General features: G+C 48.7%; 1 protein-coding gene across 1 annotated transcript in view; it reads left to right on the top strand.

Annotated features, from left to right (window-relative positions):
* Positions 1 to 27,523, top strand: part of PCSK6 (proprotein convertase subtilisin/kexin type 6) — a gene marked incomplete at its 5' end in the record, with an annotated part of 180,610 nt that overhangs the window by 101,505 nt on the left and 51,582 nt on the right. The window contains 5 exons of the mRNA XM_032391278.1: positions 4,348 to 4,448; positions 8,777 to 8,880; positions 10,589 to 10,706; positions 20,813 to 21,001; positions 24,840 to 24,976. Coding sequence (XP_032247169.1) covers positions 4,348 to 4,448; positions 8,777 to 8,880; positions 10,589 to 10,706; positions 20,813 to 21,001; positions 24,840 to 24,976 — 649 coding nt within the window. The remainder of the gene's footprint in view (positions 1 to 4,347; positions 4,449 to 8,776; positions 8,881 to 10,588; positions 10,707 to 20,812; positions 21,002 to 24,839; positions 24,977 to 27,523) is intronic.

The raw sequence follows: 27,523 nt of genomic DNA, 5'->3' as shown, positions 1-27,523 counted from the left end.
CCTTTCTAATTTTTGCACAAAATACCAATTAAAACCCTCTCTTGGCTTTAGGGATCTAAAAATAGCATTTAAGAATGGGGTACCTTCTCAGCACCATGCCTCCTTTTAGCTCTCTAAATTTCTGTGGTCACATTGCTGGGGATCCAACTGACCGGTTCAGTTTCAACGTGCCAAATAGAGTAAGAGAAAATCTTAGTTTTATACTGAAACCTTTTAGAGATCCAAGTGTTCTTCCAGGCGGTTCTTTCCCCCCAACAAAACGACTTTCCCTGGCCACTTCGAATTGAGCAGTGGTTTCTGTCTGTTCCATTCACTTCAGTGAACACCAGCGTGATTTATCCTTTTAAAAAGGGACTGTTTTCTTTCAGCATATGGGTGGAATTGGTGCTTTCTTCCTTCCCCACAGGCTTTCCTACTTTAAGAAAAGTAAAGAGGGGGAGGATTTTGAGCCGAAATTAATGCAGAAGTCAAATGCACAGTCATTAAGTTGGTTTTCAGACGTTTAAAAAAATGAGACCGTGGAGCTGGCCAGACATGGTTTAATTTTAAAGCATGCTCACTAGCATCTTTTTATTTCTCCTGCTGCTGAGCCACATCTCTAGAAATTATTTGTAAATTTATTTTTTACATTCTTCGGCGGGAGCATGCAGCCTCCCTGCTCCCCGCTTTTCCCCGCACCTGCTGAAAGGTCAGCCACACGGCTGCTAGGCCACCAGCCTGGCAATGGCCCGGGCTAGTAAACAGAGGTCTTAATTTGTTTTCCTTTTCTACCGAAGCACGCGCCCCTGGGACAGGCGGCCGAGATTCTGAATGGCATCCTGTTCATTTAGGAATCTAGCTCATTTGAACACAAGCTTGCTGGAGTCTTGTTAAACAGGCCTGCTGGCTGGAGGCGTTCAAGGCCGAGGTCTTGTCATTGAATGCTTTGTACCAGAGGCTTCCTGCTGGCACTCCTGTGTCTCCCATCCCTGGGAGCAGGACTTGCTGCTTTATTTGCTTAGTTAATCACACTGCATGTGCACACACCTTAGCTACAAAATGCCTTAATTCTTTTTTTTCTTTCTTTCTTTCTTTCTTTTTCTTTCTTTCTTTCCTTCCTTCCTTCCCTTCCTTCCCATCCTTCCCTTGCTTCCCTTCCTTCTTTCTTTCTTTCTTTCTTTTCTTTCTTTCTTTCTTTCTTTCTTTCTTCTCTTCTCTTCTCTTCTCTTCTCTTCTCTTCTCTTCTCTTCTCTTCTCTTCTCTTCTCTTCTCTTTTCTTCTCTTCTCTTCTCTTCTCCGAGCAATAACATACGGGTCAGAAGGGTGCAGTTAAGAGGAGGGTAAAAGAGAAAATCACTTAGTGTACTTCCTGGGCTAGGCTTCTCCTCTGAGAGTATGGATGGCATTTTTGCTGGGGTTTTTGTTTTTGTTGTTGTGGTGGTGGTTGTTTTCAGTTCAACTAGAGCCAAGCTTTTGCTCTGAGTCCTCCAGGAGAACCTGCAAGGGGATGGACTTCTCTAGATGGTTGGCAGCTTGTAGGCTGTGCGGTTCAGGCAGGTGTCAGCTGGAAATCAAGGCTCTGTCCCATCCCGTACTCTCTGTTCCTCTCTATCCAGCGAATGCCGAGCCGTGTTCGCCTGGAGGGAGGGATTGCTCGGTGCTGACACATGACTTTTAATAAAAGGAGTAACGCCCGGCAGAGCATCGCTCACCCATTCATTCCTTGGCTTTCTTTCATTCGCTGACCTGGAGCAGAGTTCCACGCATGACGTTTGGTCTCAGGAAGCAGGGGCTGCCCACCTTGGTTGAGCCATCCCCTCCCTGCAGGGGAGGGGGGCCCTCTGCTCACTCCCCAGTTCTCAGAGGCTGGAGAGCCAGCCATGGGCCTCCCCTGCTCTTGGGAGCGTGGCCGCCTGCCCAGACACCCTCAGTGTCCCTCACTGGCCACCATTTACTGAATGTAAGTATGTTTCAGGCACCAGCTGTGACTTTCACCAGAAAGAAGCCTGTGAGGGACGCATCATTAGGCCCATTTGCAGATGAGGATCCTGGGGTCAGAGGTTGCATCCTTGTCTGGACTTCCCTGCCCTCAGCTGCCCTTCCTAACAGCAGGATGCCTCCGGGGGGGTAGGGGAGGAGGAGGCTGGTCTCTGCCAGGAACCTGCGTGTGCATGAGACAGGCTGGATCCTGTCTCCTGGGTGATTGTCAGCCGGAATGTGATGAAGGAAGATGCTCCATTGGGGAGAGGATCTGGATTGTTATGACTGGGGAAATTCATCCTCTAGGGTTATGCAGATCAGCTCCTAGAGCCTTGCTGTTGGTGTGGCTGTCAGTTTCCTATTGCTCTCGTAACAAATTATCCCTAACTCAGCAGCCTAAAACAGCACAGAATTATTATCTCAGAGTTCAGGAGGTCAGCAGGGCAACAGCCTCGACTGCGTCTCTGTTCTGAGCCTCCTGAGGCTGAAATCCGTGTGCCGGCTGGGCTGTGTTCCTTTCTAGAGGCTCTAGTGGAGAATTCATTCTGTGCTCATTCAGGTCGTTGGCAGATTTTAGCTCCTTGTGGTTATAGGACTGAGCTCTGCTTTCCTTGTGGGCTGTCTGCGAAGGGCTGTTCTCAGCATCTCCAGGCTGCCCACATTCCTTGGCTTATGTTCTTCTATCTCCCTCGTCAAAGCCAGCAAAGATGTTTTGGGTCCGTCTTCTGCCTCGGCTCTCCGACACACTTTTCTGCCTCTTGCACTTTTCAGGGCCCGGTGAGGACATGGGGCCCACTGGACAATCCAGGATAGTCTGGCTGATTTAAGGTGTGCTGGTTAGCAAACTTAATGCCGTCTGCAGCATGCACGGGTGTAGCTCGAGGGCCAGAATCCCATCTAGCACTGCACGTGTGGCACAGCTGGACCCATGCGTGGTGATTCCACGGTGCTGCTTCTCCACGTCAGTTCAAAGACAAGGGACAAATCAGGCTGTGCGCTAATGAGGTCCAGAATCAATATCCCCACCCGGCCCGGAGTCAGTGCCTCAGAGGAAGGCACGCAGAGCCCCCTCGGTTTGCAGTCAGCTTTGCCTTCCCAAGGAGAACGGCCAGCTTCATTGTCCCACACGGCAGGCCCTGTGAAGGTCACGAACACTCCAGGTTCATCTGCTACTGCAGATGGAACTGGGTGCTTTAGGACACTGTCAACGATCTGAGGAGGACATCCTGGTAGAGAATGATCTGTGACCTTCTGTGACTGATCTCTGATCTTCTGGGTAAAGGCAGGGGTGGTCTCTGGGCCACCTGGGCACCCCCCGCCCTTGTTTCCAATTGCTCTAATGTCAGGGGTGACTTGGGGGTCGTTAACATGGGCTATGGCAGGTGGGGACTCTGCCATGGAGGGCCACTCTTTGTTTCCTTCTCTTACCTTTGTGTCTCAGCACACACATCTGCAGCCGGGAGGTTGTGCGGTTTCCTGCTGCTTGTCTGCCCGCCGCCTTATCTCCCCATCCCCACCCTGTGATTAGCTCACTCCTGCCTCAGGTCCCTGTTCTATGTTTGAGAGCAAAGCAGATTAGCAGCGAGGAGCAGACACAAACCTTGACTGGGGAGATGCATCTGCCTAGTGCCTCTTCCGTCCCTGGGACCAGGGGCCACACCTGTCCAGGTGCAGCATCTTGAGTAACCTCTGACCTCTGACATCTTTTTTTTTTTTTTTAAAGATTTTATTTATTTATTCGACAGAGAGAGAGACAGCGAGAGAGGGAACACAAGCAGGGGGAGTGGGAGAGGGAGAAGCAGGCTTCCCGCGGAGCAGGGAGCCCGATGCGGGGCTCGATCCCAGGACCCTGGGATCATGACCTGAGCCGAAGCCAGACGCTTAACGACTGAGCCACCCAGGCGCCCCTTTTTTTTTTTAAAGATTTTATTTATTTATTTATTTATTTATTTATTTATTTGAGAGAAAGAGAGCGAGAGAGCATCAGAGGGAGGGGAGAAGCAGGCTCCCCGCTGAGCAGAGAGCCCAATTTGGGGCTTGATCCCAGGACCCTGGGATCATGACCTAAGCCGAAGGCAGATGCTTAACCAACTGAGCCACCCAGGCGCCCCTAACCTCTGACATCTTTTTTTTTTTTTTTTTTTTTTTTAAAGATTTTATTTATTTATTTGAGAGAGAGAGAATGAGAGAGAGCACATGAGAGGGAGGAGGGTCAGAGGGAGAAGCAGACTCCCTGCCGAGCAGGGAGCCCGATGCGGGACTCGATCCAGGGACTCCAGGATCATGACCTGAGCTGAAGGCAGTCGCTTAACCAACTGAGCCACCCAGGCGCCCCTCCTCTGACATCTTTTGAGAGCCGACTTCGCCTCTTGCCGCCCTGTCCCCCAGGTCACCACGGATCTGCGGCAGCGCTGCACGGATGGCCACACGGGGACCTCGGTTTCAGCCCCCATGGTGGCGGGGATCATCGCCTTGGCTTTAGAAGCAAAGTAAGTTCCCACTTGCCTCCCCTTCTTTTCCTTTGTTTTCTGTACGTTTTTATTACAGTAAAATACACATAAAGGTGACCATTTTAACCAATTTTTTAAAAGATTTATCTATTTGAGAGAGAGAGTGCACATGAGCGGTGGGGGCAGAGGGAAAGGGAGAAGGAGACTCCCTGCTGAGCAGGGAGCCTGGTGCGGGACTCGATCCCAGGACCCTGAGATCACGACCTGAGCCAAAGGCTGATGCTTAACCGACTGAGCTACCCAGGTGCCCCCCCCCCCCCCCCGCCCCATTTTAAGCATTTTTAAATGTACATTTCATCAATCACATGCACCTTGAGTAACCATCACCACCGTCCATCTGTGGAACATTTTCATCATCCCAAACTAAAATCCTATACCCAGTAAGCAGCAACTCCCTGTGCTGGTCAGCTAGGGATGTCATAACAAAATACCACAGACTGGGCAGTTTAAACAACAGAAATGAATGATCTGACAGTTCTGGAGGCTGGAAGTCTAAGATCAAGGTGTCAGCTGGGTTGGTGTCCTCTGAGGCCTCTCTCCTTCGTTTGTAGATGGCCACCCTCCCCGTGTCCTCATACAGTCTACCCTCTATCTATGTGTGTGTCTAGATCCTTTGACCTTTGATCCTTTTATGAGGACACTGGTCATAGTGGATTAATGATCCCATGTGACCCTAATGACCTCTTTAAAGACCCTATCTCCACATACAGTCACATTCTGAAGGACTGGTGGCGAGGGCTTCAATATATGAATTTGGGAGGACACAATTCAGCCCATAACACTCCCTGTAACCCCCCCTCCAGGTCCTGGCAATCACCAGTCCACCTTTTGTCTCTATGAGTTTGACTGCTCTAAGCACCTCGTGTAAGTGGAATCACATAGGATTTGTTTTTTTGTGACTGGCTCACATAGCACAGTGTCCTCAAGGTTTATCCACGACGTAGCATGGGTCAGGATTTCCTTCCTTTTTAAGGCTACCCTTAATGGATATGAAGAGACCCCTTCCCTTCTTTTTCCTTTTTAAAGCTCACCATCTCCTGCCCTTTGTAGGACCACAGAGAGCTGGGGGAGCCAGAACCCCAAGCCTCCCTCCCATTCTGCATCACGCTCCAAAATCCCACTTCGGGCCACTACAGGTGCCCTTTATAAACTTCAGTTGATAAACTGACAAGGCAGTGGTGATGTTTTATCTGTCACAAGCCAAATAAAAACTCTGGAGTTGTTAGTGTCCAGATGGGTGAAAGAAAAGAGAGTTTGCTACACACACAATCATGGTGTCAAAAACAAATTTAGTTTAGACGTCAAAACGGGCTCAGAACAGCCCCGCCATTTGAAGTAGTCTGTTGTTGTCGTTGAAGTTTTTAAATGATTCAAAAAATCCTATTTGGGTTGCTTCGATCCTTATCATTATGGATATTTGCATGTTGGTTTGTCCAAGGCAAAAGAGCATACAACTCAAACGTTACCAGTTTAACAAAGGAATAGCTAAATATTTTTTAATTTTCAGGCCAAAATGTTGGCTTCTGTGTCCTGAGGCTCTTTAAAAAAAAAAAAAAAGAATTCTAAATAATTACTTACTTGTGTGGAAAGTGGCATTCACATACTTAGCAATTCATTGTTTTATAGTTCCTTCCATCCCTTATTGGAAGCATGCAAGGAATTTTGTTAGTCAAAACTAAATAGAAAGCAAGCTTCATTTCATGCTGGCTTGTTCCATTAAACTTGGCCTGTGGACACACGAAAACTCTGGTAGTCATCGTCCTCGCCCTTTTAGCTCCTCCTCATAAATTCACAGGTGGCTAGTCTGAAAACAGCGTTAGCTCAGAGCCTTTAAACCTGCAGGACTGGCCAAGGAAGGGACAGGTTATAACAAGGGCCCCTGCGGGCCTGAGGTGAGGAGATTGGAGACCGGGATAGTGCACGTGTCCAGGGAGCAGGCCTGGTGCTCCTGAGCCTCGCATTGCCTTCCCACTCTGTTCACTTGTACCGTAAAAGGCACCCCGGCAAAGCCAGATCGTCCTGGGTGGAGGAGGTCTCAGGGGGTCAGGGAGGGCCTGTGGATAGCATGTAACAAAAACGAAGAAAGACCCTCGCGGGTACGAACTGTGCATAGGTTGTCCTGGTTTGTGGCCGTCCTGGGATTTCCCATCAGTCCCATCTTTGCTGAAAAACATTTCCAATGCCATTTCTTAGCTATGTTTCTCATACAACTATATTTCTGATTTTATTACCAGAGTCCAAAATAAAATGGATGTCTTCATAATGAGACAGTTTCTAACATTCTCCTTTTCTTTACCCACTCTGTCCTGAGCTCTGCAGCTCCTGCTTCCTGGCACCTTGTGCTGGAGCCATCCTTGATAGGCCCCGCAGTAACTTGCCGGGTCACACGGGAAACAAGGGATGCAGCCCCATCTACTCTGGTTGAGTTCTAAAGCCTGTGTCTATACGCAAGAGGGTGAGGCCTTGGGCCATGTGGGGCCTCAGAATCCCCCCTGAACAATGACGTTGGCCATGGGCCCTCAGGAGGGGCAGTAGGGAAGGGGAGGAAAGCCAAGCAAAGGCCTGGAAACTGGACTGATGGACACAGTTGGGGGGAGGTGGCCAGGAAGCCAGTGAGGTTACTGGCACAGAGGCAAGAACATGCTGGAGCAATCAGAGAAGACTGGGCAGGGCTAGCACCTGGAGAGTGAGTCCCAAGGGAGGAATGTGTGTGTGCCCCAAGACTCAAACCACGGTGAGGTCCCAGTGGACAACAGGCAAAGAGGTGGGAACGTGACATGGTGCAGCCACTGTAGGATCTATTCTAACCATAAAAGGAGGAGATACCTCCAGGACCCATCAGTAAGTGAATGGATACACACAGTGTGGTCCATACAAGCCATGACGTATTCTTCAGCCTTACAAAGGAAGGGAATTCTGACACCTGCTACGTACAATGTGGATGGACCTGGCGGACGTCATGCTGAGTGAAACAAGCCAGTCCCAGCAGGACACGTACTGTGTGATTCCATGTATATGAGGTTCCCAGAGTTGTTACATTCAAAGAGACAGAAAGCAGAATGGTGGTGGCCAAAGGGCTGGAGGCAGGGGGAAACAGGCAGTTAGTGTCTAATGGGGACAGAGTTCCACTTGGGGAAGATGAAAAAGTTCTGGAGATGGATGGTTTGTGATGAATATACCACCATGTGCGGGTCCTAATGGCTCTGCCCTGTGCACAGAAAAATGGTTAAGGTGGTAAATTTTCTGTTACGTATACATATATATTTTTAAAGATTTTATTTATTTATTTGAGAGATCAAGTAAGTGAGAGAGAAAATGAGAGAGGACAAGCAGGGGGAGCAGCAAAGAGAGAGGGAGAAGCAGGCTCCCCACCGAGCAAGGAGCCCCACATGAGGCTCGATCCCAGGACCCTGAGATCACAACCCGAACCAAAGGCAGATGCTTAACAGATTGAGCCATCCAGGTGCCCCCTTTATGTATATTTTTAAACACACACAAAGAGTGGGTGCCTGGAAAGACAGTTGTAACCACTGTGGGGGTGGGGCAGGCACTGGGTCAAGAGGAGGGTCAAGACCTGAGACAAGTGCAGGTCCTTCCAGCCTCTGTCTGTGACCTGGTCTTGATGCTGTGAACAGAGGGGGTTATGATAGAGTATCATCAGAAGATGCATCCTGGTTTCAGAGGTGTTTAAAAAAAAGGGGGGGGGGGCGGGACAATGTATCTTAGACTCACAAAACTCTGATCTATGCATTTTTATTAGTGGGCATGTGTTCTTTCAATGAAACGTTTCTACTTTGCACCAAAACAAATGTATTAGAAATTTAGAGTTACTAAAATCTTGAATTACAATAGGTAGCAGGTGGGTCCACACCAGGGGCAGGGAGTGGGGGGTGTGGGGTCTGGGCAGATGAAGGCTCAAGCATGCTTTCGTGCACCATAACATTTGCTCGTCCTGATGAAGAATAACCCCCAGGACTTAGAAACATCAGGATGTCCCTCTCCCCCTGCCACAATTTCTTCGGTAGCCCTTGGACACACTCAGGTACCTTGGCAGCAGGGCTGGGTTTTTAACGCTATGGATTTTAGGTCACCCGCTGCACTGTTTTATCTTAGGATTTAATCCCTGGAAACCATTGTTTACAAAGAGGTTATGAAATAAACCCTCGCTGAGGAATGGAGCCTGCAAGGCTCACTCAAGTCCCGACTCAGGGCTGGCTCCTGACACACCACCACCGATGGGCCTGGGCAGCCGTCATTTTGACCCGTGAGGGCTTGGGCTTCACTGGTCTGTCATTGTGTCGTTGCAGTAACCAGTTAACCTGGAGGGACGTCCAGCACCTGCTGGTAAAGACATCCAGGCCGGCACATCTGAAAGCCAATGATTGGAAAGTCAACGGTGCCGGTCATAAAGGTGCGGTGGCAGCTCCCATTGGGCTGGGCGGACACCGGACAGCCTGTCCCAGAGGGCCCACTGGGTGACCTGCTGGAATCTCTATTAAAGGGGTGCCAGGAGCTTCTCCAGAAGAATCTCCAAATCCTCAAAGAATCACAAGAGTGAGAAATACGTAGCTAGAGAATTAAGAAAAGTAACCTCACACTGACATTAAGAAAAAAGCCTAAGATCAGTAGAATTCAGGGTTCCCTAAACATCACGACTTTTGCCATCCAGAGACCACCTGTACCAAGTATTGATGTAATAGTTCTCTTTACATGGACTTGCATTTTTTTTTACATAAAAATATATTTTAAAAAGAAACTTTATTATATCTAGTTAATCACGGGTTTGAGGTAGATTTTTATTTTTTTTAATGCACATCAAAACAAATCCATGACTGTTAAGATAAATACTGTTTGTTTGTGTGCCACCTAAGGGCATCTTGCATTCTTAGTCCTGAGTAGCTCTATGATTTTGAAACGGGCCCTCAGTTTCCTTATCTGTACAATGAGGACACTGAGATAGTTATGTTTTAAGTTATTTTCTAACCATAAAATTTCTCTCTGTGTTATAGAAGTAACTCAAGGCTTCTTTCCCCAACCCAGCCTGACAGACCTAGGTTCCATGAAATCAACCCACAGTCAGGGCTTGTAACCCAGGTATTTGGGGCCTCTCAAGCAGATAATTATAGGACTGTGCCACGGGATTTGTTTGCCTGCTTTCTTACCAGAGATACTTGAAAAAGATTTACATTTGGCCCGGGTATGTTAGGGAGGGACTTCTTATTCCCTTCTGAAGCTCAAGCCCAACTATTTCGACACCGAGCCTGATACTACTCTCTGTAAAATATAGGACAAGTGTTGTCACTGTAAGTTCCAAGGGACACTCCTTTTAATAAGAAAGCCATTGATCAGGCCTAATGCATCCTTGTCTTGCAAGAATGTTGGTGGTAGTCATGTGCTATAACAAGAGCTAACCTACATTTCAGGGTTGGCCTAATTAAATAGGAAAATAGATTGTATCTCGTTCTTGACCCTGCCTCTTAAATTAAACTTTGAAACTCTCCTGCCGTGGCCAATAAACACTGGATCCGGCCAACTCACAAGCACTCACGGTCTGAGTTCTGAGCCATACCACTTTCCCAGAATGCCCTGGGAATTGAGCAGGCAAAGAAAATGGTAAAAAAAAAAAAAAAAAGATGAGCCCGGCCTTGCTTTCTGGTTTATTATACATCATGGCCGCATGAACCAAAGGGTTTCAGGTTTTTGTTTCTCTAGTCCGGTCTATGATTCAAGGAGCTTCAAATGCCGACAAGTCCCTTCTGTGGGGGAGGGAACCCATCCCTGTCTCGCAGAAAGAAAGTACTAGGCCCTCTCCATGCTTCTTTTCCGGCCCTGCACCAAAATGAGCTACGTTTTGGGGGCCGCACTCCTGACCTGAAGGAGTACAGGTTGGGGGAGGCTAACGCAGCTGGGATCTTGGAGCAGTCCTCAGAAGGGCTGCAGCCTGGGCTTTCCAGGAGGTAGTCCGCGTTCCTGCCCTGCCATGAGTGGTGCAGGTGGTCTGTCCCAGGACCGTGGCAGCCGTGGGTCCAGTGCCCTGCGTGGGAGCCGAGCGGAGTGCGAGAGCTGGGCCTTGCTCCATTCCTGGGGGGCAGGGGCTTCTGAAGGCTCTGTCTTTCCAGTCAGCCATCTCTATGGATTCGGCCTGGTGGACGCAGAGGCCCTGGTCACGGAGGCGAAGAAGTGGACAGCAGTGCCCGCCCAGCACGTGTGTGTCGCCACCACAGACAAGAGACCCAGGTGAGGCTCAGCTCAGGCACCAGGTGGCTTTTCAGGAATGTCAGTGCGGAGCTGACTGTGCTGTAAGGTACAGTGTAAGGTGTAAGGGTGTTCACACATGCGTTCCTGTGCACATCGGTGGGCACACGTGGGGAGGGGGGCATTGTGTGCACATGGTAGTATGTGTGTAGACGTGTCTGTGTTTTCTCTTATGGATTCTGGAGCTGGAAAAGAATCACTCCTTAACTCATGACTCTTTTGAGGCCTTTTGCTGTCAATTATAGACCGCCCCATAGTAGGGAGTCAGATGCCCCATAGTCCCTCGTACTGGAAATTCTTACCCAGAATATTTAGCGTAGCTGGCCGGACCGGCGATCAGGCCTGCCCAGTGGGGTGAAGTGGGCAGCAGTGATGAGTGTCCTTTCTTTCAGGTGGGAGCCCTAGCTCCAGCCCAGCCCTTCTTGTCCCAAGAGCCCCCAGTGTGATTCCATCAGCCGTGAACAAGAGAGGCAGCATCTGCCCCTTCCCCGATGCAGAAGGCGGTTTATTATCCAAAGTGCAGAGCACTTCTCCTCTGTGTCTCTTGAATCTGGACTTTAATAGCCTTCTTGACGTTTAAGCACCAGGATTTTTTAACAAGCCTTGAGCGGTGTGCTGTAGGACCCTGGCTTCTCCTTTTTCCAGAGTTAGGACACTCCCAGCATCACCCTTTGTAGTGAGTTGTTCTAAATCAGACACATTTGTTCATTGAAATTTTTGTTAAAAAACAAAGACAGTTGCAAAGTAAATCAGATAGCAGGAACCCTACTCCATTAGGAGAGGACATCAGATTCTTCTTCTGAGTTCTGCCATTGCCGCTATACTTTTTAAGGAGGAGAATGGTGTTTCTCTAGGCCTCAATATCTGATAAAGAATGGAATGGTTTTTTTTTTTTTCCTTCCTAGCTGTAACTATTTATTACCTTTGGGAAAATGTGTGTTTGGAAAAAGAAATGTTGGAGTGATTGAAAGTGACCCTTGCTTTATCAGCAAATGCAGCTCCCTCCCTTTGATACTGCCTCCTTTTTGAAAGCATCTACCTCTTATAATATGTTCTTTTGCCATGCAATGTTGAGAAAAATGTTTCTCGCTGCCACCTGGCCCTGCAGTAGGAATTCAGAAATTGTTTGTTGTATGAGTAGCCAGGGATGGCGCTTTTGAAAAACTACATTTGCATCCTGCTGCTAATGAAGGCTGATGGCTGGGTGAGGCCTCCTGGGCCTGACGGGCTGGTAGGCAGGCAGCAGATCTCCATCTTGACATTTTCAAGCATCATCTTCTCCGGGGAGCCTTAGCCTGTCATTTCAGAAGAAAGTGCGATGTTCTCTGAGATCAAGAAGGCCCTTTGCTTTCTTTTGTTTTGCTTGTCGGAAAATGCCCGGCACATGGAGAATCAGACTCCAGGTAAGGTGATGCTGGGCTCCTGGGAGCTGGGTCCTGCCCCGTGAGGCCACCACGTCCAGGCCCGCCTCCCTTCCACTGGTCTCCCCATCAGGGCGGCTCCTGAATGAAGCATTCTTTTCCTGCCAGAAATAGTTTTAAGATGGTAGAGTGGTGCCTAGGTGGCGAAGGGTGGTTTTTATTTTTATTTTATTTTGTTTTTTAAGTGAAAGCACACTGAGTCTAGACAGCTGAGGCAACTGGCCGTAACATACAGTATGACATTGTTCCTGTCCTTGGAGGGAAGAAAGGACTCTGCAAATTCCAACAGAGGGGATGAATCAGACTTCTGTTTCAGAAGCAAATTTATCTTTACATTTAGCAGTTTGAGGCTCTTTCTAGAATATTCGGCCAGCCCGCTCTCCCAAAGCACTTGCTTCACTGCACGCTTGATTGTTCCCAAGGACGTAAGGGCCTCCAGATAGAGAAAGAGTGGGGGACAGGGAGATTGAGAGAGACAGAGACAGAGACAGAGAGAGCCTCTTTATGTGGCCATCCCGTGTGTACCTATGTGTAACATATGTGATACGTTTACCTCTTTCCTCTTGGGGAGCAGAGAAGGGCCACCCTGGCGTGATGAAGGTCAGGGAACTGTGTTCATGGAGCATCAAGGATGGACGTCCTAGAGGAGGTCGTGTCCACACCTGCCGTTTCTACAGTAATGTCCTACCCGGAGTGCTAAGTCAGAGGACCTGGGTGTTGGTGGTCACATGCCAGGGCAGGAACGAAGAGTAGTGATCTCTCCGTCTTCTCCTGCCCTTCAGCCTCCTGCTCCTGGCACAGGTCATGGCTCGGGGAGATAGTCTTCATGGCCACTGCAGGAGGAATCCGTGGGCCACCCTCTCTGCAGAGCCCCCCTGCTGCCCCAGTGGCACCCATTGGGCCCCAAATGACCACCCAGGCCCCGTTGGTGTTCCTCTGTTGGACCGTCCTGTCCGATGCCACCCCCACCTGAGTCACACTCAGGCTAAAAGGGGGCAAAAAGGCCAACAGCACAGGAAAGACCACAGTGGAGGGAAGTTGGGCTGCCGCTGCAGACAGACAAGAAGAGCCCCATCAGGAAACAAGTAGGACTGATTCTCTTTAATTTGAAGAAAAGCCATATAGAGACCCCGAGCAATAGGTCAGCATTTCTAGTCCAGACACCGTACATCTAAGGACTGTGGGGTTTGCAGTTTAGCCTGTTTCTGTCTAGATCCTCCTCCTGAGAGAATTAGAAGTCCCTTGGAGCCTGGAGAAGGTTAGGGAGCCTGCCTGGAGAAGCGGGGAGAGAGGGGACCACAGGGGTGGGGGTGGTGAGGAACGAGAGGGGCCAGGCCCCTTGCTCCGAGGTGCAGCCAGATCTCTCTGAGCCATCTCTTCACGGCCTATCGCCCCCTGACCCCAAAACAGAGGCCATGGAGTCTGGCCCAGCTCTCCGGCACCCACCTTGCATCATAGGCACTGTCCATGAATGCTAAATCTTAATGCAACGGCAAGGGGGAGATCACTGCAACTTGGCAGGTAACTCTTGCAAAAGAGAATGCCTTGTAACATTCCAAGGCGTGTAGGAGAGATCCTTGCCTAGTCTTGGGCAGAAACAGATTTCAGTCTACTTAGAACTTTCTATTGCCTGTGCCAAATTATTTACATCTGTGTGTCAGAGTAGGATAAAATTGATACTTTTAGAACCCTTCTCAAAGTGAAAAAGAAAATCAACATCAGTATCATTCCTATGAATGAAAAAAAAAAAAAGGCCCAGTTATTAAATATCTTCGTTGACCCTTAGGATGTTTCCAGCCGGCACTTCCCTTGTGTCTTTAAAAATCCAGGCTCCCAGGAAAGATTTTCTTTTTTATTTTTATTTTTATTTTATTTTATTTATTTATTTGAGAAAGAGAGAGAGCATGAGAGCGGGTAGGGTCAGCAGGGAGCCTGCTGCGGGACTCGATCTCGGGACTCCAGGATCATGACCTGAGCCGAAGGCAGTCGCTTAACCAACTGAGCCACCCAGGTGCCCCTCCCATGAATCATTTTCTGACATCCCTGACTCTCTACTCCCTGCTGGAAAGACAGCAACAACAGCAGTCTCTTCAAGCAGGAAGACCTTATCTAGTTCTCTTCAGTTTTCGTAGGTTTTGGAAGGTTACCATCCAGACAGAGTTTACAGTTTAGTGTGGTTGGTCTTTCATTGAAAGAACTCACACAACCCCAAAATATACTTCGGTCCTGAAGGCTTTGAATGTTAAGAATCATCTGTAGGCCAGGCCGTATATTTATAGATGTTCAAGAATTAATTATGGATTAACCACATTAATTTCGTTAAACCAGACCACATGCGGTGGTCACTTTATAACAATTCTACTTATAAATACATAGGTAAGCATAATGGATAATGACTATCAGATACTTACTATGGGCCAGACATTGTTCTCAGCACTTTCTGTGTACTCATACATTCAAAACACCCACCAAGGGTGTGAAGTTTGGGAACGATTTTTCCCCCCCATTTACATATTGAAGAAACTGAAGAGTCGAGGAGTAGCCTGGGGCTGAGCGGCGGCAGGGCTGAGCTGCTACCCCAGGCTGTCTTTCTCCAGAGCCCACCTTGCCTCCCCTGGGAAGGGACACATCACGGGAACTCAGGCAGGACCCAACCAAGTGGAGTGTGACCTGCACATTCTCCAGGAGACACTTTCCCTGTCTTCCCTCTGCATCCCCAGCCGGCTGGGCACACTGGCCCTGAGGACAGGAAATCCCCTTGACTCTGGCTACTTGGAGGTTCCTCCAGCCCTGACCAGCTGCCAGCACCCCAGAGGCCAGGCCCAGGTCTCTTGTCCGCAGCAGCTTAGCTAGGCAAGCGGGCAAGGCCACATGGCTCCTGTGTCCCGATAGGGAACACCTGTGTGGCTGGCACCCATAAGGGCCCAACTTCACACAGCCTGGTTTAGCATCTTTTTAAAACCTAAAACCCCCTCTTACCTTTGGGCTCGGTCTGCACTGTAGAGGTTGCCCCCACACCCCACCCGGCAACTCTCTCCAGGACATCTCACGGTGTGCACTCCTGGGTACCATAGGAGGGAGGCCCTTGCTTCTGGCTTCTTCCACCGTGTCATTCTTACGCAGGGCATGGCTGGGTGTCCTAAGAAAACTCATGCTCTGCTGTCCTGCCCTGGGGGGGTGACCATACCTGGGTCCTGATATTGGTCCTGCTTCCTGCCACGCCTGGAGACGCCTGGGAACGCTGGCAAGCCGCCTGTTTTCCTACAGCCCTTTTGCCCCGCCAAGCTTATTTTTTGCCACAAACCTGTTTTCCCCAAATTATAAATGCAATATACTTCAAAAATTCCTATTCGAATTTGTTTTTTTTGTTTTTTTGTGTTTTTTTAAAGATTTTATTTATGTGACAGAGAGAGAGATAGCGAGAGCAGGAACACAAGCAGGGGGAGTGGGAGAGGGAGAAGCAGGCTTCCCGCCGAGCAGGGAGCCCGATGTGGGACTCGATCCCGGGACCCCGGGATCATGACCTGAGCCGAAGGCAGATGCTTAACGACTGAGCCACCCAGGCGCCCTCCTATTCGAATTTGAATAATACAGCCAGTTCTCGTTATGCACGGTAGTGATGTTCTGTGACATCACCACAAACACCGAATTTGCAAATACAGAACCATCGCCGCTAGGGGACATCCAGGGTTAGGTTCCTGCGAGCCTCCGGTCACAGCATTTTTGTCAACTGATCCATATGTAAGTTTGCTTTATGTGTGTTTCGGTTTAAAAGCATTTTATTTAATATATATTACTGATTCATTATCATTGACCATAAGGCCAATAATAGCGCTGTAACTCATGTCTGAACAAAACTCATCCAGCAGACGTGTTTTCTCTATAAGGCACATCTCAGCTGTCCGACACTTAGGAAACCAGACAGCTCCTCAGCAGTATGCTTGGGGACCATTTTAAGCAATGAAACCACCAACAAAAGAAAGAAAAATGTGAAAAACATGGCATTAAAAATAGATCATAGGAAGGATACTTGTTCACACTATGAGAGCTGAAACCAGAAGGCAGAGCGTCACCTTGTTTGGCCTCACCTGGGAACATGTTTACCGGGCAACTCAAATATTTCGCAGTTCTGCATATATCCACAAGTGATCACAAAAGCACCGCAAGTATTGATTTAGGTGGATTTGCAAATATGGAATCGTGAATAATGAGAATTGACTATATCGTATTGTCTCTTTCACTCCCCATCAGATCAAATCTCAGGCTGGAAGGGATGTTTAGAGCCAGCTAATTTAGCTCCTTGTTTTGTACAGAAGAAAAATAAGCACTATAAATTGAAACGCTGTGTATTAAAACACCTTACAAATTAATCATGAACAGCATGTCTTGAGTAATGTACTGGATTAGCTTCTTTTTCTTTTTAAATATTATTTCTAGCCTAAATGATGTACTGTGGTTTCATGATCGAAAGGGGTTTCATCTAAGGAAAACCCTAAATGTCAGTGAATATGAATAAGAAGTATACAGAATCTATCTACCCTAGACTCTATGACCATTCTATCAAGAAGGTTCATCCTAGAACGTAGATCTAAGAAGTGACTCTGAAGCTTCTTACTGTCCCCATTCAGATGACTCTGTGTCCTCCAACAGACTGAGTTGCTCTCATACAGCTTCATTTAACAAGTCTGTCCCAATTAACCCCTCTCCACTCCACTCATTACCCTTTAGAAGGTCTGCGAAAGGGTCTCCTGGTTGACCTTCTGGTTCTTTCCACTGTAATGGTCCTGGGCTCTGCAGCAGCCTCATCTCCCCAACACAGATACCAAATACAACAGGGGGAAAGGCACCCCTCCCTTCCGATTCTGGTGGGTGTCCCACTCGGCAGGATCTCAGAATTGTCTAATGGGGAACTGGGCTGCTCTCGCCCCCAGCCCTGCAGCTTGGGAAGGTGGCATTACCCTGGAAATGCTCTGTGCCAGAGCACGGACCTGCCCTCGTAGTTGAGCTGGAGAGAGGTATTCAAGGTGGGAGTGAGAAATACTGGCTTGTCGTGGGTTCCCAGGCAGGGCAGAAAGACAAGCGCAACAGTGGAGGGTTTCCACCGGTAAGCTATGGGTCCCCCTCCCCCCTTGCTTTCCCGGCCACTTGGTTTGTAGGTATCTCGCACTTCTGAAGGTTCACCTTACACCACTTCGCTTTTACAAAAGCCTTAGTACCTAGAAGAAATCGGAAGAGGATTTCTGCTTTTACCCAAAAAGGGGACAGAAAGCAAAAATAACATTCAGCATGGGTTTTGCAGCAAGTTGTGTGTGATAAAGGCAGGATGCGCCGTGAGCAGCGAGAGGGGGCCCCCCAAACTTCATCCCCAGGAACTACACTCAGCCCCTCAGCATCAAGCCGCCTGAGCTTTGAACGGTGTCTTTGAGCATCTGTGCTTTATCTCAATTTATTCTGTGCCTCCGTTAGCAGGATGTGTCCTAAGGTATCAGGAAAGCCAGAGGTTACTTTTTGGGGTCTGGGAACGCTCACACAGGTTTGGTTTTTTTTCCCCCCATATAAATGAATGGTAATTGCTTCTTTGCTTTACGTAAAGCCTTTGCTCTCAGCTTGAGAAAGTTTTCATAGGAACGCTCTATTTTCAGAGAGCAGGGAAAACCCGTCCTTGAAAATATTTATCTTTGGCTCTGGATTTCACTCTGATGTCAGAAGAGTCTGAGCTTTGTGATTTGGCAAGGGCCTTGGATTGAGTAGATGGGGATCTTGTTTCTACACATTTACAAGATACAAGATGCTGTTACACATTGGAGAGAGGTAGGAGGTCGAAGGAGTTGTGGTCTGGAGGTACTAGGAAGTCATTGTCAAGGCTGCCTGTCGCTGGGAACCCTCCACCCCCTGAGGAGAAGGGAGCTGTTTTAAGAGACTTCAGGATGAAAGAGGAACATCTGGAGTATCAGTAATTAAGTCTGAAATGTGGTTCAACAGGAAGTGACAAGTCTGTCCTCAGAGATCGGTTCAAAGTAGGGCAGTCTCCATAGTTTAAATATCACTGGTTCTGGAGGTAGGTCTTATGGGATTTTTTAACCCCTTGGGGTCCTTTAGGGTCCTCGGAGGATGGCCTTGCATACACAGACAACAATTACAAAATTTAATCACAGCACAACATTTTTAGTTACTTTGGGAACTTGAAGATCTTTCTCAGTCAATTTTCATGGTTAAAGTACAACCTAGCCATATTCGTGGGACAAAGATAATCCCCACACGTTGTTTAAACTAAAAAATAAACTGGCTTTGGAGTCAACTTGCATTTTCTGTGTTATCTTTGAAATAACTGTAGGATGGGGAATAACTTCCTTTTTTTCCCCCGTTGATGGTAAGAGTTAATCCTTACAAAGTAATGGCTTTTGATATTTGACTTCCCCTCTTCTACTTGGAGTTTCTATCTGAAAAACAGAAAAATTTCAGCTTGACTATCCTGAAACATTTTCAAGTCTCTTCCCATCCCCCACCCCCTTTTTTAAAGGAAATGGAAAATCTCCTGATTTGGAATATTAGGTTATTTGTTCCAACGGGAGCAGAAATAAAATGTGGGGAAGGCTAACTGCACAAGGGTAACAACTCGCTGTCCTTGAGTGGCTGTCCTGGGCTCCCCACCCTCCCCTAGAACTTGCATAAATGAGGGGGTCTGGTGCCCTGTAACCGTGCCATTTCATAAGAACTAATTGTTATAATTAGCCTTGTTCCCTGGAGGAAGGGACTCCTAGCCCCCCAGCTGGGGGTAATGTCTCAGCTTTGAAAATCTAACCAGGCTAGAATTTAACACCCGAAGGAGCTGTGGACCGCTTACCCCCAGCCAGCCCCCCCCACCCGGGACAGCTGCGAGGCAGCCCCCGTGCATTAGACCAACCAAGCTTTCTGACCTCAGGGGTGGCTTAGCAACTAGAGTCCCTTAGCAAGAATAAGAGTGTCAAATGCAAGAAGCTTTTAATAATCTCACGGAGTATTTAATACTCCTTGAGATGTTTTTTTTTTTCTCCTCTCCATGTCGACACCACAAGCCACAGGGAGGTGGGCAGGTGAGGGTGGGGTTGGGTTGCGGTTTCTCCTACCCTGTTCCTGTTCTCTGAAATCCTGTGCCTTATCCTTAAGATTAAGGATTCCTCGATGGGATTTCAGGTCTATTTCTAGGTCAGTGATTGTTCCTCCCCGTTGGCCAAAGGTGTGAGAGGGATGGGGCAGGTTTTTTAAAACTTTGTGATGGCTTTTGTTTCTGCTTTAACTTGATCTTCCTCTTGGGCCCAGGAAAGGTTCTGCATCTGCCACAGTGGGGGGCCTGCTGACCTGTAAACACAGACAGGAAAATTTGGGAGAAGGCAGTGAAAGAAGTCAGCATCTCTAAATCAATTTATGATGCATGCAAATCATGTTTTCAAATATTTACAGAGTCTCCGAGGGAATTACATCACTGTTTATAGCTGTTTTGATTGTTTTTTATGACTCAGGCCCAGGAGAGCCAAGCGATGTAATTCCTGAGAGATGCTGAGCCTATGCTTCGAGCCTCCCCTCCTGAGCGGAAAGTCGAGGCGAAATGAGCAAAGCGCTGCCCGTAATAAACCGAGCACTGGCTGAGCAGTGGGGAATTAATGTGCTGCTGGGCGGTGGGAGATCTTTGCTCAGTTTGCAAGTGGTGAGGGCGAGCCGCGGTGGCCCAGAATAGACGGGAGTGCCCAGCCTGGGTGCGGGTGCAGCCTTTGTATCCACCTCCTCCAGGGAGCGTTAGAAGATTCTGGTGGAACTAACTCGTGAACGACTGGGGCTTGATGCTTATCCTCAGATTCCGTCCCATGTGGTAACACTGCCTTGACTTTGTTAAGAGAATTGTCATCCATTCCCATCAGAGGACAGGAGAGGGAGGGGACCCTAGTCTCCAGCATGACAGTAGGGAGGGGACCAGATCCTGTCCATCCTCCGTGACCCTGGTCCAGTCACTGCGGCCTTGACTGGTGCATTTAGCACAAGAGCCCAGCTCTGGCCCCGGGTACCTTGTCGATCTCCTCTTCCTCGGTATCTTGGACACAAGTATGGAGCCACACCAGCATCCTTGCGGGACAGTGTGGCACAGAGGTGGAGGCTTGAACTTGACCTCATATCCCAGCTCTGCTTCTCAGTAGCTGTGTGTGACCTCTTTCTGGATGTAATGGATCAATCCTTGTAAATTCTCAGACTGATGCTACGTCTAGTGCCCAGCATGCAGTCCGCTCGGGAAATGTTTGCTGTTATTATTCAGCATTGTGACTTATATTATCAAGGCCAGTCTTTGAAACAAAGTAGTCGGGTTTGAAGTTTGAAAGCCTTGCTGACCCCCAGCAGTTGAGGCAATGAGCTGATCAGAGGCTACTTAGAGAGAAGCCGGCTCCTGGGCCCTGAGGGGGCTGATCACTGGGTATGTAAGCTGAGTCTGTATGCAAAGCCATTCTTTAAATCTCTAAGCAAGTTCCAGAACAGCAAACATCTTCTGGCTGGCAAGATAGCTCCAATGGGAGCATCCAAGAGGGGCTGGTGCTGTCCCTGGGGGTCCCTGGGGGTCCCTGGGAGGGCCTGAATCCACTGCCCCCCTGCGAGACCTGGAGCCTCTGGTGTGGAGACCTGAGCCCCTTCCTCCTCTTCCAGGAGCATCCCCGTGGTGCAGACTCTTCGGACCACCGCCCTGACCACTGCCTGTGCCGACCACTCAGACCAGCGCGTGGGCTACCTGGAGCACGTGATGGCTCGCATCTCTATTTCCCACCCGCGCCGGGGAGACCTCCAGATCCACCTCATTTCTCCCTCAGGAACCAAGTCTCAACTATTGGCCAAGAGGTAAGGCCAGGCTGGCCTAGCGGGGCTGGGGCAGGGGCTGGGGCTTAACAGGAGGGCCCATCCAGCCCGAGGTCACAGCATCCCTGCGGGGCACCCAGGCTGGTTGGTTCTTCCTTCCAGCAGCTCCCTCTTGGTGACGTTCACACGTACCACCCCCCCTCCCCCAACCTGAAACTTGGCCTTCAACACCGTCCTGGAAAGCTTTCATTTCCCGGCAGGAGTGACAAGGGTTTGTGGTTGCTTTGTTTAACGGAGAGATTTATGGAATCCTGGCTATGACTTAATTGCTCTTAGAAGTGCGCTGAAGATCATTTTTCTCATATTCATTCGGCATCTGAAGTGAGAACGCGTATCGGAGGAGGACTGCCTTGCCTCCCGAAGCTTCGGCACGGTTGTCCAGTTGTATGTAGCATGGTTGAACTTCTGTGGGCAGGAGGCTCCGCTCTGCGGGAGACGTGGCTTGCGTGGGGCGCCCGGAGGCTGCTCTGGGGCAGGATTCTCATGCATGCGCCTGAGGGGGTCCCTGTTTAGCTGAAGGCCCGAGAAACAGGCTCTGAATTCTGGGGTTTCACGTACAGTTCATGGAAAGTCATGGAGCCACTTCTTCCACGAGGTCAGAAACAAGGAGAAGTGCTTTAATGCATTTGTGTCTCTAGCAGGTCACTGGTGTGAAGGGATTTGTGGGAGCTGGGGGGAGGCGGAGAGGGATTGGGGCTTCTTTTCGGCTCCCTTAGCTAAGAGGCGGAGGGAAGAGAGAGGTTTCAGGACAAGCGAGCATTTCTGGCTTCTCTTGAAAAAGAGCTGGCAACCGAACTGTGTCCCCCGCCATCAGGAGGTACCCTGCGATGGCCCATCCCCGTCCCCTGGGCTGTGGCCCCACTCCCTGCTTGCCCACGCTGGGCCCGCTTGCCTCAGTCGGGTTACCTGCCTGGGGCGGCAGCCAGAGTTCGGCTGTAGGGTTCAGAAATGGGGGTCGCGAGAATGCCTCCGTTCGGGGCCGGGCAGGAGTTGCCCTTTTTCTTAGCCCCCTTCCACCCCACCCCTACTTGGCAGAAGACAGAGAGATTGGCCTGCTGCAAGGACAGGCAGATGCCGGCCTTTGTGTGAAGGGGTGGGGAGCTGTGCCCTGCACTCCGTACCCCGCTGCAGAGGGGGCTGACAGGCAGCGCCCAGCGGGCCAGCACTGAGTTTGTGGTCGGTGCCCCGGAACCAGCCCTGAGACCAGATCCTGGCTGCATGGCTTCCCAGGGCTTGGCCATCCGGCTCAGGCCCCACCAGGTTAGGTTCCACCCTCGTAGCCCAAGAGCCACAGGGGGCATCTCTCCCCGCTGGGGGTAGGCCGGGGCCACCCTCTGCCTCTGCCCGGAGGAGACAAGCAAGGCCGTGAGCAGCCTGAGAGTACCAGCTGGTCAGCCACAGTGTTATGCTCTTTTGCAACCAGAGGTGCAAATTACTATTACTGGGACTTTGAGAGATTCCATAGAAAAGTCTAGATTTCTAGCATTCCTTGGAAGATTGGAAGTCCTCTGCTGCGGGCTCTCGTGCCCCGTGCGAACTCCAGACTGGAGCTGGGCAGACGGGCGGGTCAGCTTCAGGCACCCGAGGCCAGGCAAGGCTCCGCTTCTCTGGGCTCCTGCGAGGTCACCTCCCTGGAGCTGCAGGCTGGACACAAGGAGGCATCCGAGGTGGTGAGCCCTGACTTCGGGGCAGGAGCTGGGTACAGGCACCAGAGGGTGACCTGGGTTGACCGAGAGCCACCGTGAGGCCTCGAGGTTGGGGCGGCTGTGACCTGCAAGGACCAGGACCAAAGATGGGCTTTGGAGCCCAGAGACTCGAGCTGCTTCTACCCCTGCTCCTTCACTTCCCAGCAGGGCACCCAGGAGGCAGCCATTTCTCCCCTCTTTACCCCTCACCTCCGGAAATGTCACTTTACTCCTGTTGCAGGCAGGATTGCTACAAGAACTGGATATGATGATGCAGAAGAAAATACCTGGCATGGGCAGCTGGCTTCCCGTCCTGTCCTGCTTCCATCCATCTACCTAACCTGGAAGAACTTTCCAGGCCCCCCCGCCCCCCCAGCATTCCCCCCACTGGCTTGCTTGCACTCTGTTTTTCCGACCTCCATTCTGCTCAGGCCCAGCGTGAGCCCCTCAGATGAGAGAGAGTGGGTCCTGCCAAGTTCGTTGGGTTCACGACGACCCGTTTGCTGTTCCTGCGCCCTCAAGCACATTAAACCTGCCTGGCGGCCACTTGGCACTCTTCTACGTCTTGGGAATTTGTTTTTTTCTTTCCAAGGCACAGATTTTGTGATTATATCAAGCGTGTGTATTTGGGGATCTATTACCTTCACCTTTCCTTCACATCTCGCTCAATTTGGCAGCTTTTTCAGGTAGCAATATTTTTTTCATGAAGAGTTAAGTGGACATTCATTAAGTCTTTCAGCCCTTAAAAGACAGTTTGTCTTTGTTCTGTCCCGAGTGTGTTGTGTTCGGCTTGGCATTGTGTGTGAAAATCAGCCTTGACCTTTGCAGTTTCTTAGCAGAAAGGACAGGGTGTGCCCCTTCCCCTCACTCTTCTCCACGCAGGGAACATTCTCTCTATAAGCATGTTTATACGTTCGTTGGATGTTCAGAGAACACCCAAATCAGGAATCCAATCTTACATCACACAAAACATGCATCTGAACTTCTGACGAGCAAAAGAGCCCTCAGATTAAGACCCTCTTCCAAGAGATGCGAAGTTAGATGGGGAAGGAAGGGGAAGGGAGAAGAACTGGGTATTGGAAGAAAGAGGGCGTCCGTGAGTTGCTTCCTGTTTCCTGCTCAAGTCAAACAAGAGAAAATGGATCTGGGCTGAAGTCCCAGTCTGGGAAGACCTTGGGGTATGGAGGCTTATCAGAACCCCGGAGGGGGAGGCTGGCTGAGGGGAGGGAGCTGCTGCGCCAACCCCACGCTGCACCCAGGGTCCCTCCTGCACACACTGGAAAACAACCAGGCCCATTAGTTATGTCATCTCCCCCAAATGCACCTGTTGAAACTCCATTAAGCCCCGGAGAGTCGCAGGCACATTTTTCCTTCTTCGTATCTTCTGGAGAAGAGCACACAAGAGCTGGCTCCATGACAGATGTGAAGGTTTCATTCATTCCACAGGCCAGCATTTTAGAAAGGCTTCCTTTGGGATGCCCCCGGGGCATGTGGCCTAACCTCCGTCTGCTTTTGTGCACCCAGGCATTGGTGTCTGGGCTCTGGAGGATCCCTACTGGGGTAGGAAGGAATCACACACCTTCTGAAGGAATATTTTGGGTGTGGGGGTAGGTTTGAAGGCCTTCTCTGGTAACGTCTTAAACACTTCTCGGTGCTGGAAAGAACAAGGACGGGTCAGAATGCCCTCGAGGGAGTCCCAGCTCTGCCGGTTACTGGCTGTTGGACCTGCCACTAATCACGACACTTGGGATCTCTTGGTCTATAAATGAGGATGGCAGGAGGGAGACCATCGCTGGCTGAGTCCCTGTTGGGCAACAGTGAGTCCTGCCAGCCTGCCTGCCTCTCAGAATATTTGGGGGACCCAATGGGATAATGGAGGGGAAGCTGTTGGCCAGGGCTGGGTCGTCATGCAAAGGTTTGAAAGCAGTTACCTGCTTTTACCTCAGCTGAGGGCCAGGCCTCTTTTTCTTCCGTTCTCAAAGCTGCTGCCCTTGAGGTGGTGTTCAGAGGGATGATTGTAGCGGTCACCCAAGGAGTAATTCCGAGGCGGGAGACAGCCCTCCTCGGACCCGGCCCCCTACCCACCACTCCTTTCCCGACCCTTTTGTGTTCTCACCCTGAGTCTCCAATTGCAGATTGCTGGATCATTCCAATGAAGGGTTTACAAACTGGGAATTCATGACTGTGCACTGCTGGGGAGAAAAGGCTGAGGGGGAATGGACCTTGGAAATCCAAGACATGCCGTCCCAGGTCCGCAACCCAGAGAAGCAAGGTCAGTGGCTCAGAGGAATTTCACACTCCACTTTGTATCTCAACTCTTTTGTCAACTCCAGACTTTTATTTAACTGTAATGTCTCTGGTAAGTCTTTTTTTTTTTTTTTAATGGAGGTACAATTCACCATGGAAATCCTTTTTATTTAAAGTGTGTAACTAAATGGCCTTCAGAACATTCACAGCGTTGTACAACAATCACCACTTACCTAAATCCAGAACTTTGTCATCACTCCAAAGGGATGCCCCATACCTGTGAATCAGACAATCCCCATTCTCCCAGCCCCCAGCAACCCCTAATCAACTTTCTGTCTCTATGGGTTTGCCTCTTCCGGACATTTCACGTAAGCGGAATCACATAATATGTTGCCTTTCGCAACTGGTTCTTCCAGTTAGCATAATGGTTTCAAGGCTCATCCATGTTGTGGTATGTATCCGTGCTTCATTCCCTTTCCCGACTAAATATGATTTAAGTGTATTATATGATTGTGTATATAATATTTGGTTTATCCTTTCATGAGTTGATGGACAGTTGGGTTGTTTCTACTTAACGGCTATTGTGAATCATGCTGCTTTGAACATCCACATGTAAGTTTTTATGTGGGTATACGTGTTCAGTTCTCTTGGTTGTATACCTGTGAATGGAACGGCTGGGTTGTATGGTAATGCTCTGTTTGACTGGTTGAAGGACTGTCAGACTGTTCTCCACAGTGGCTGTGTGCCATTTTACCTTCCTACCAGCATGATATGAAGATTTTAGTTTCTCTCCATCGTCATCAACACTTGTTTTTTTATTTTCATTTCCTTCTCATTATAACCATCCTAGTGGGTGTGAAGTATATCTCATTGGGGTTTTGATTTGCACTAATTTCCCTAATGACTAATAATGCTGAGCATCTTTTCGTGGGCTTATTGAACATTTTTACATCTTCTTTGGGGAAATGTCTATTCAGATCTTTTGCCTGTTTTAAAAACTGGGTTGTTTGTCTTTTATTATTGGGTTGTAAGCATTCTTTAAATATTCTGGATACTAGATCCTGACCAGATACCTGATTTGCAAATTTTCCCTCCCATTCTGTGGGTTGTTCTTTCACTTTATTGATTATGCCCTTTGATGCACCGAAATTTTCAATTTTGATGAAATTCAGTTTATTTTTTCTTTTATAGCTTGTGCTTTTAGTGTCATATTTAAGGAACTATCGCCTGATCTAAGGTCAAGATTGAAATCTATATTCTTCTAAGAGTTTTATAGTTTTAACTCTTACATTTAGGACTTTGATCCATTTTGAATCAGTTTTCTATATAATGCGAAGTAAAGGTGCATATTCATTCTTTTGTATATGGCTATTCAGTTGCCCCAGCACCATATGTTTTAAAAAACTGTTCTGTCCTCCATTGGATGATTTTGGCACTCTTGTTGAAAATTAATTGGCCATAGATGTATGAGTTTATTTCTGGACTCTTGGGTCTATCCCGCTGGTCTGTTCACCTGTCCCTAGGGCAGTACCACACTGTTTTGATTACCGTAGCTTTTGTAGCAAGTTTCAAAATTGGGAGCTATGAGTTCTCCAGCTTTGTTCTTCTGTTTCAAGATGGTGTGGGCGATTCTGGGTCCCTTGCAATTCCGTACAAATTATAGGATCATCTTGTTGATTTCTTGTGGGGGTGAGGGAGTAGTTGGAATTTTTATAGAGATTTCACTGAATCTAGTTCAGTTTGGGGAATATGGCCATCTTAACATTATTGAGTTTTCCAATCCATGGATATGAATGTCTTTTCCTTTATTTCGATCTTCTTTCATTTCTTTCAGCATTATTTTGTGGTTTTCGGTCCACATGTCTCATACTTCCTTGGTGACATTTGCTCCTAAGTATTTTGTTCTTTCTGATGCTATTGTAAACGGAAGGGTTTTCTTAATTTTGCCTTTGGATTGTTTTTTTTTTTTTTCCCCCTCTGGGAAGGTAGCCTTTCATCACTCTCTTTTTGGTTCTTAACCATTTCTTGAAGCGATCTTTATTGAATCTCTACTTTGGGCCAGGCACTGCTGGAGGTGATGGGGCTACACCAGGAGAGAAAATGAGAATAATCATTACGTCTTCTGCTGTGGTCACCGAGAGTGGTCTCTGATGTCTTCCTATCTCTCTCTGTTGGATTCGGACTCAAAGTGAAGGGCAGGAACTAGGCTCCAGTCTTGCTTCTCTGTGGAGACCTTTCTCTGAGGTTTGCTTTCATTTTTCTGTTGTTCCCAGGGGCCTACTTCTTGATCACCCTAGAACCTTCTCCTGCTCTGGTCCTTTTCTGAATTTTTCATGAAGCATAGTTTTGGGGGATTTTTTTTAACCAGGGAGAAGAAAAGAGCATTGACTTGCCTTATGTATAAAATTGACTTTAAATGATCAAGTCATCTATAAGGTTCCCCTGCGCCCCCCCACCAAAAATCACTTTCTTTCTGCCTTTAGGATAATAAATGACCATCTTGAAAAGACATTACTGTAACAAAGTCTAAAAATACAAAAATGCAAAATTTTAGATCACCTGGAATTCACAT

The sequence above is a fragment of the Phoca vitulina genome, unplaced genomic scaffold (genome assembly GCF_004348235.1).
Source record: "Phoca vitulina isolate PV1807 unplaced genomic scaffold, GSC_HSeal_1.0 scaffold61, whole genome shotgun sequence".
Taxonomy (NCBI): Eukaryota; Metazoa; Chordata; class Mammalia; order Carnivora; family Phocidae; genus Phoca; species Phoca vitulina.
The sequence above is the reverse complement of the archived record's forward strand: the minus strand, read 5'-3'. Positions and strand labels throughout refer to the sequence as shown.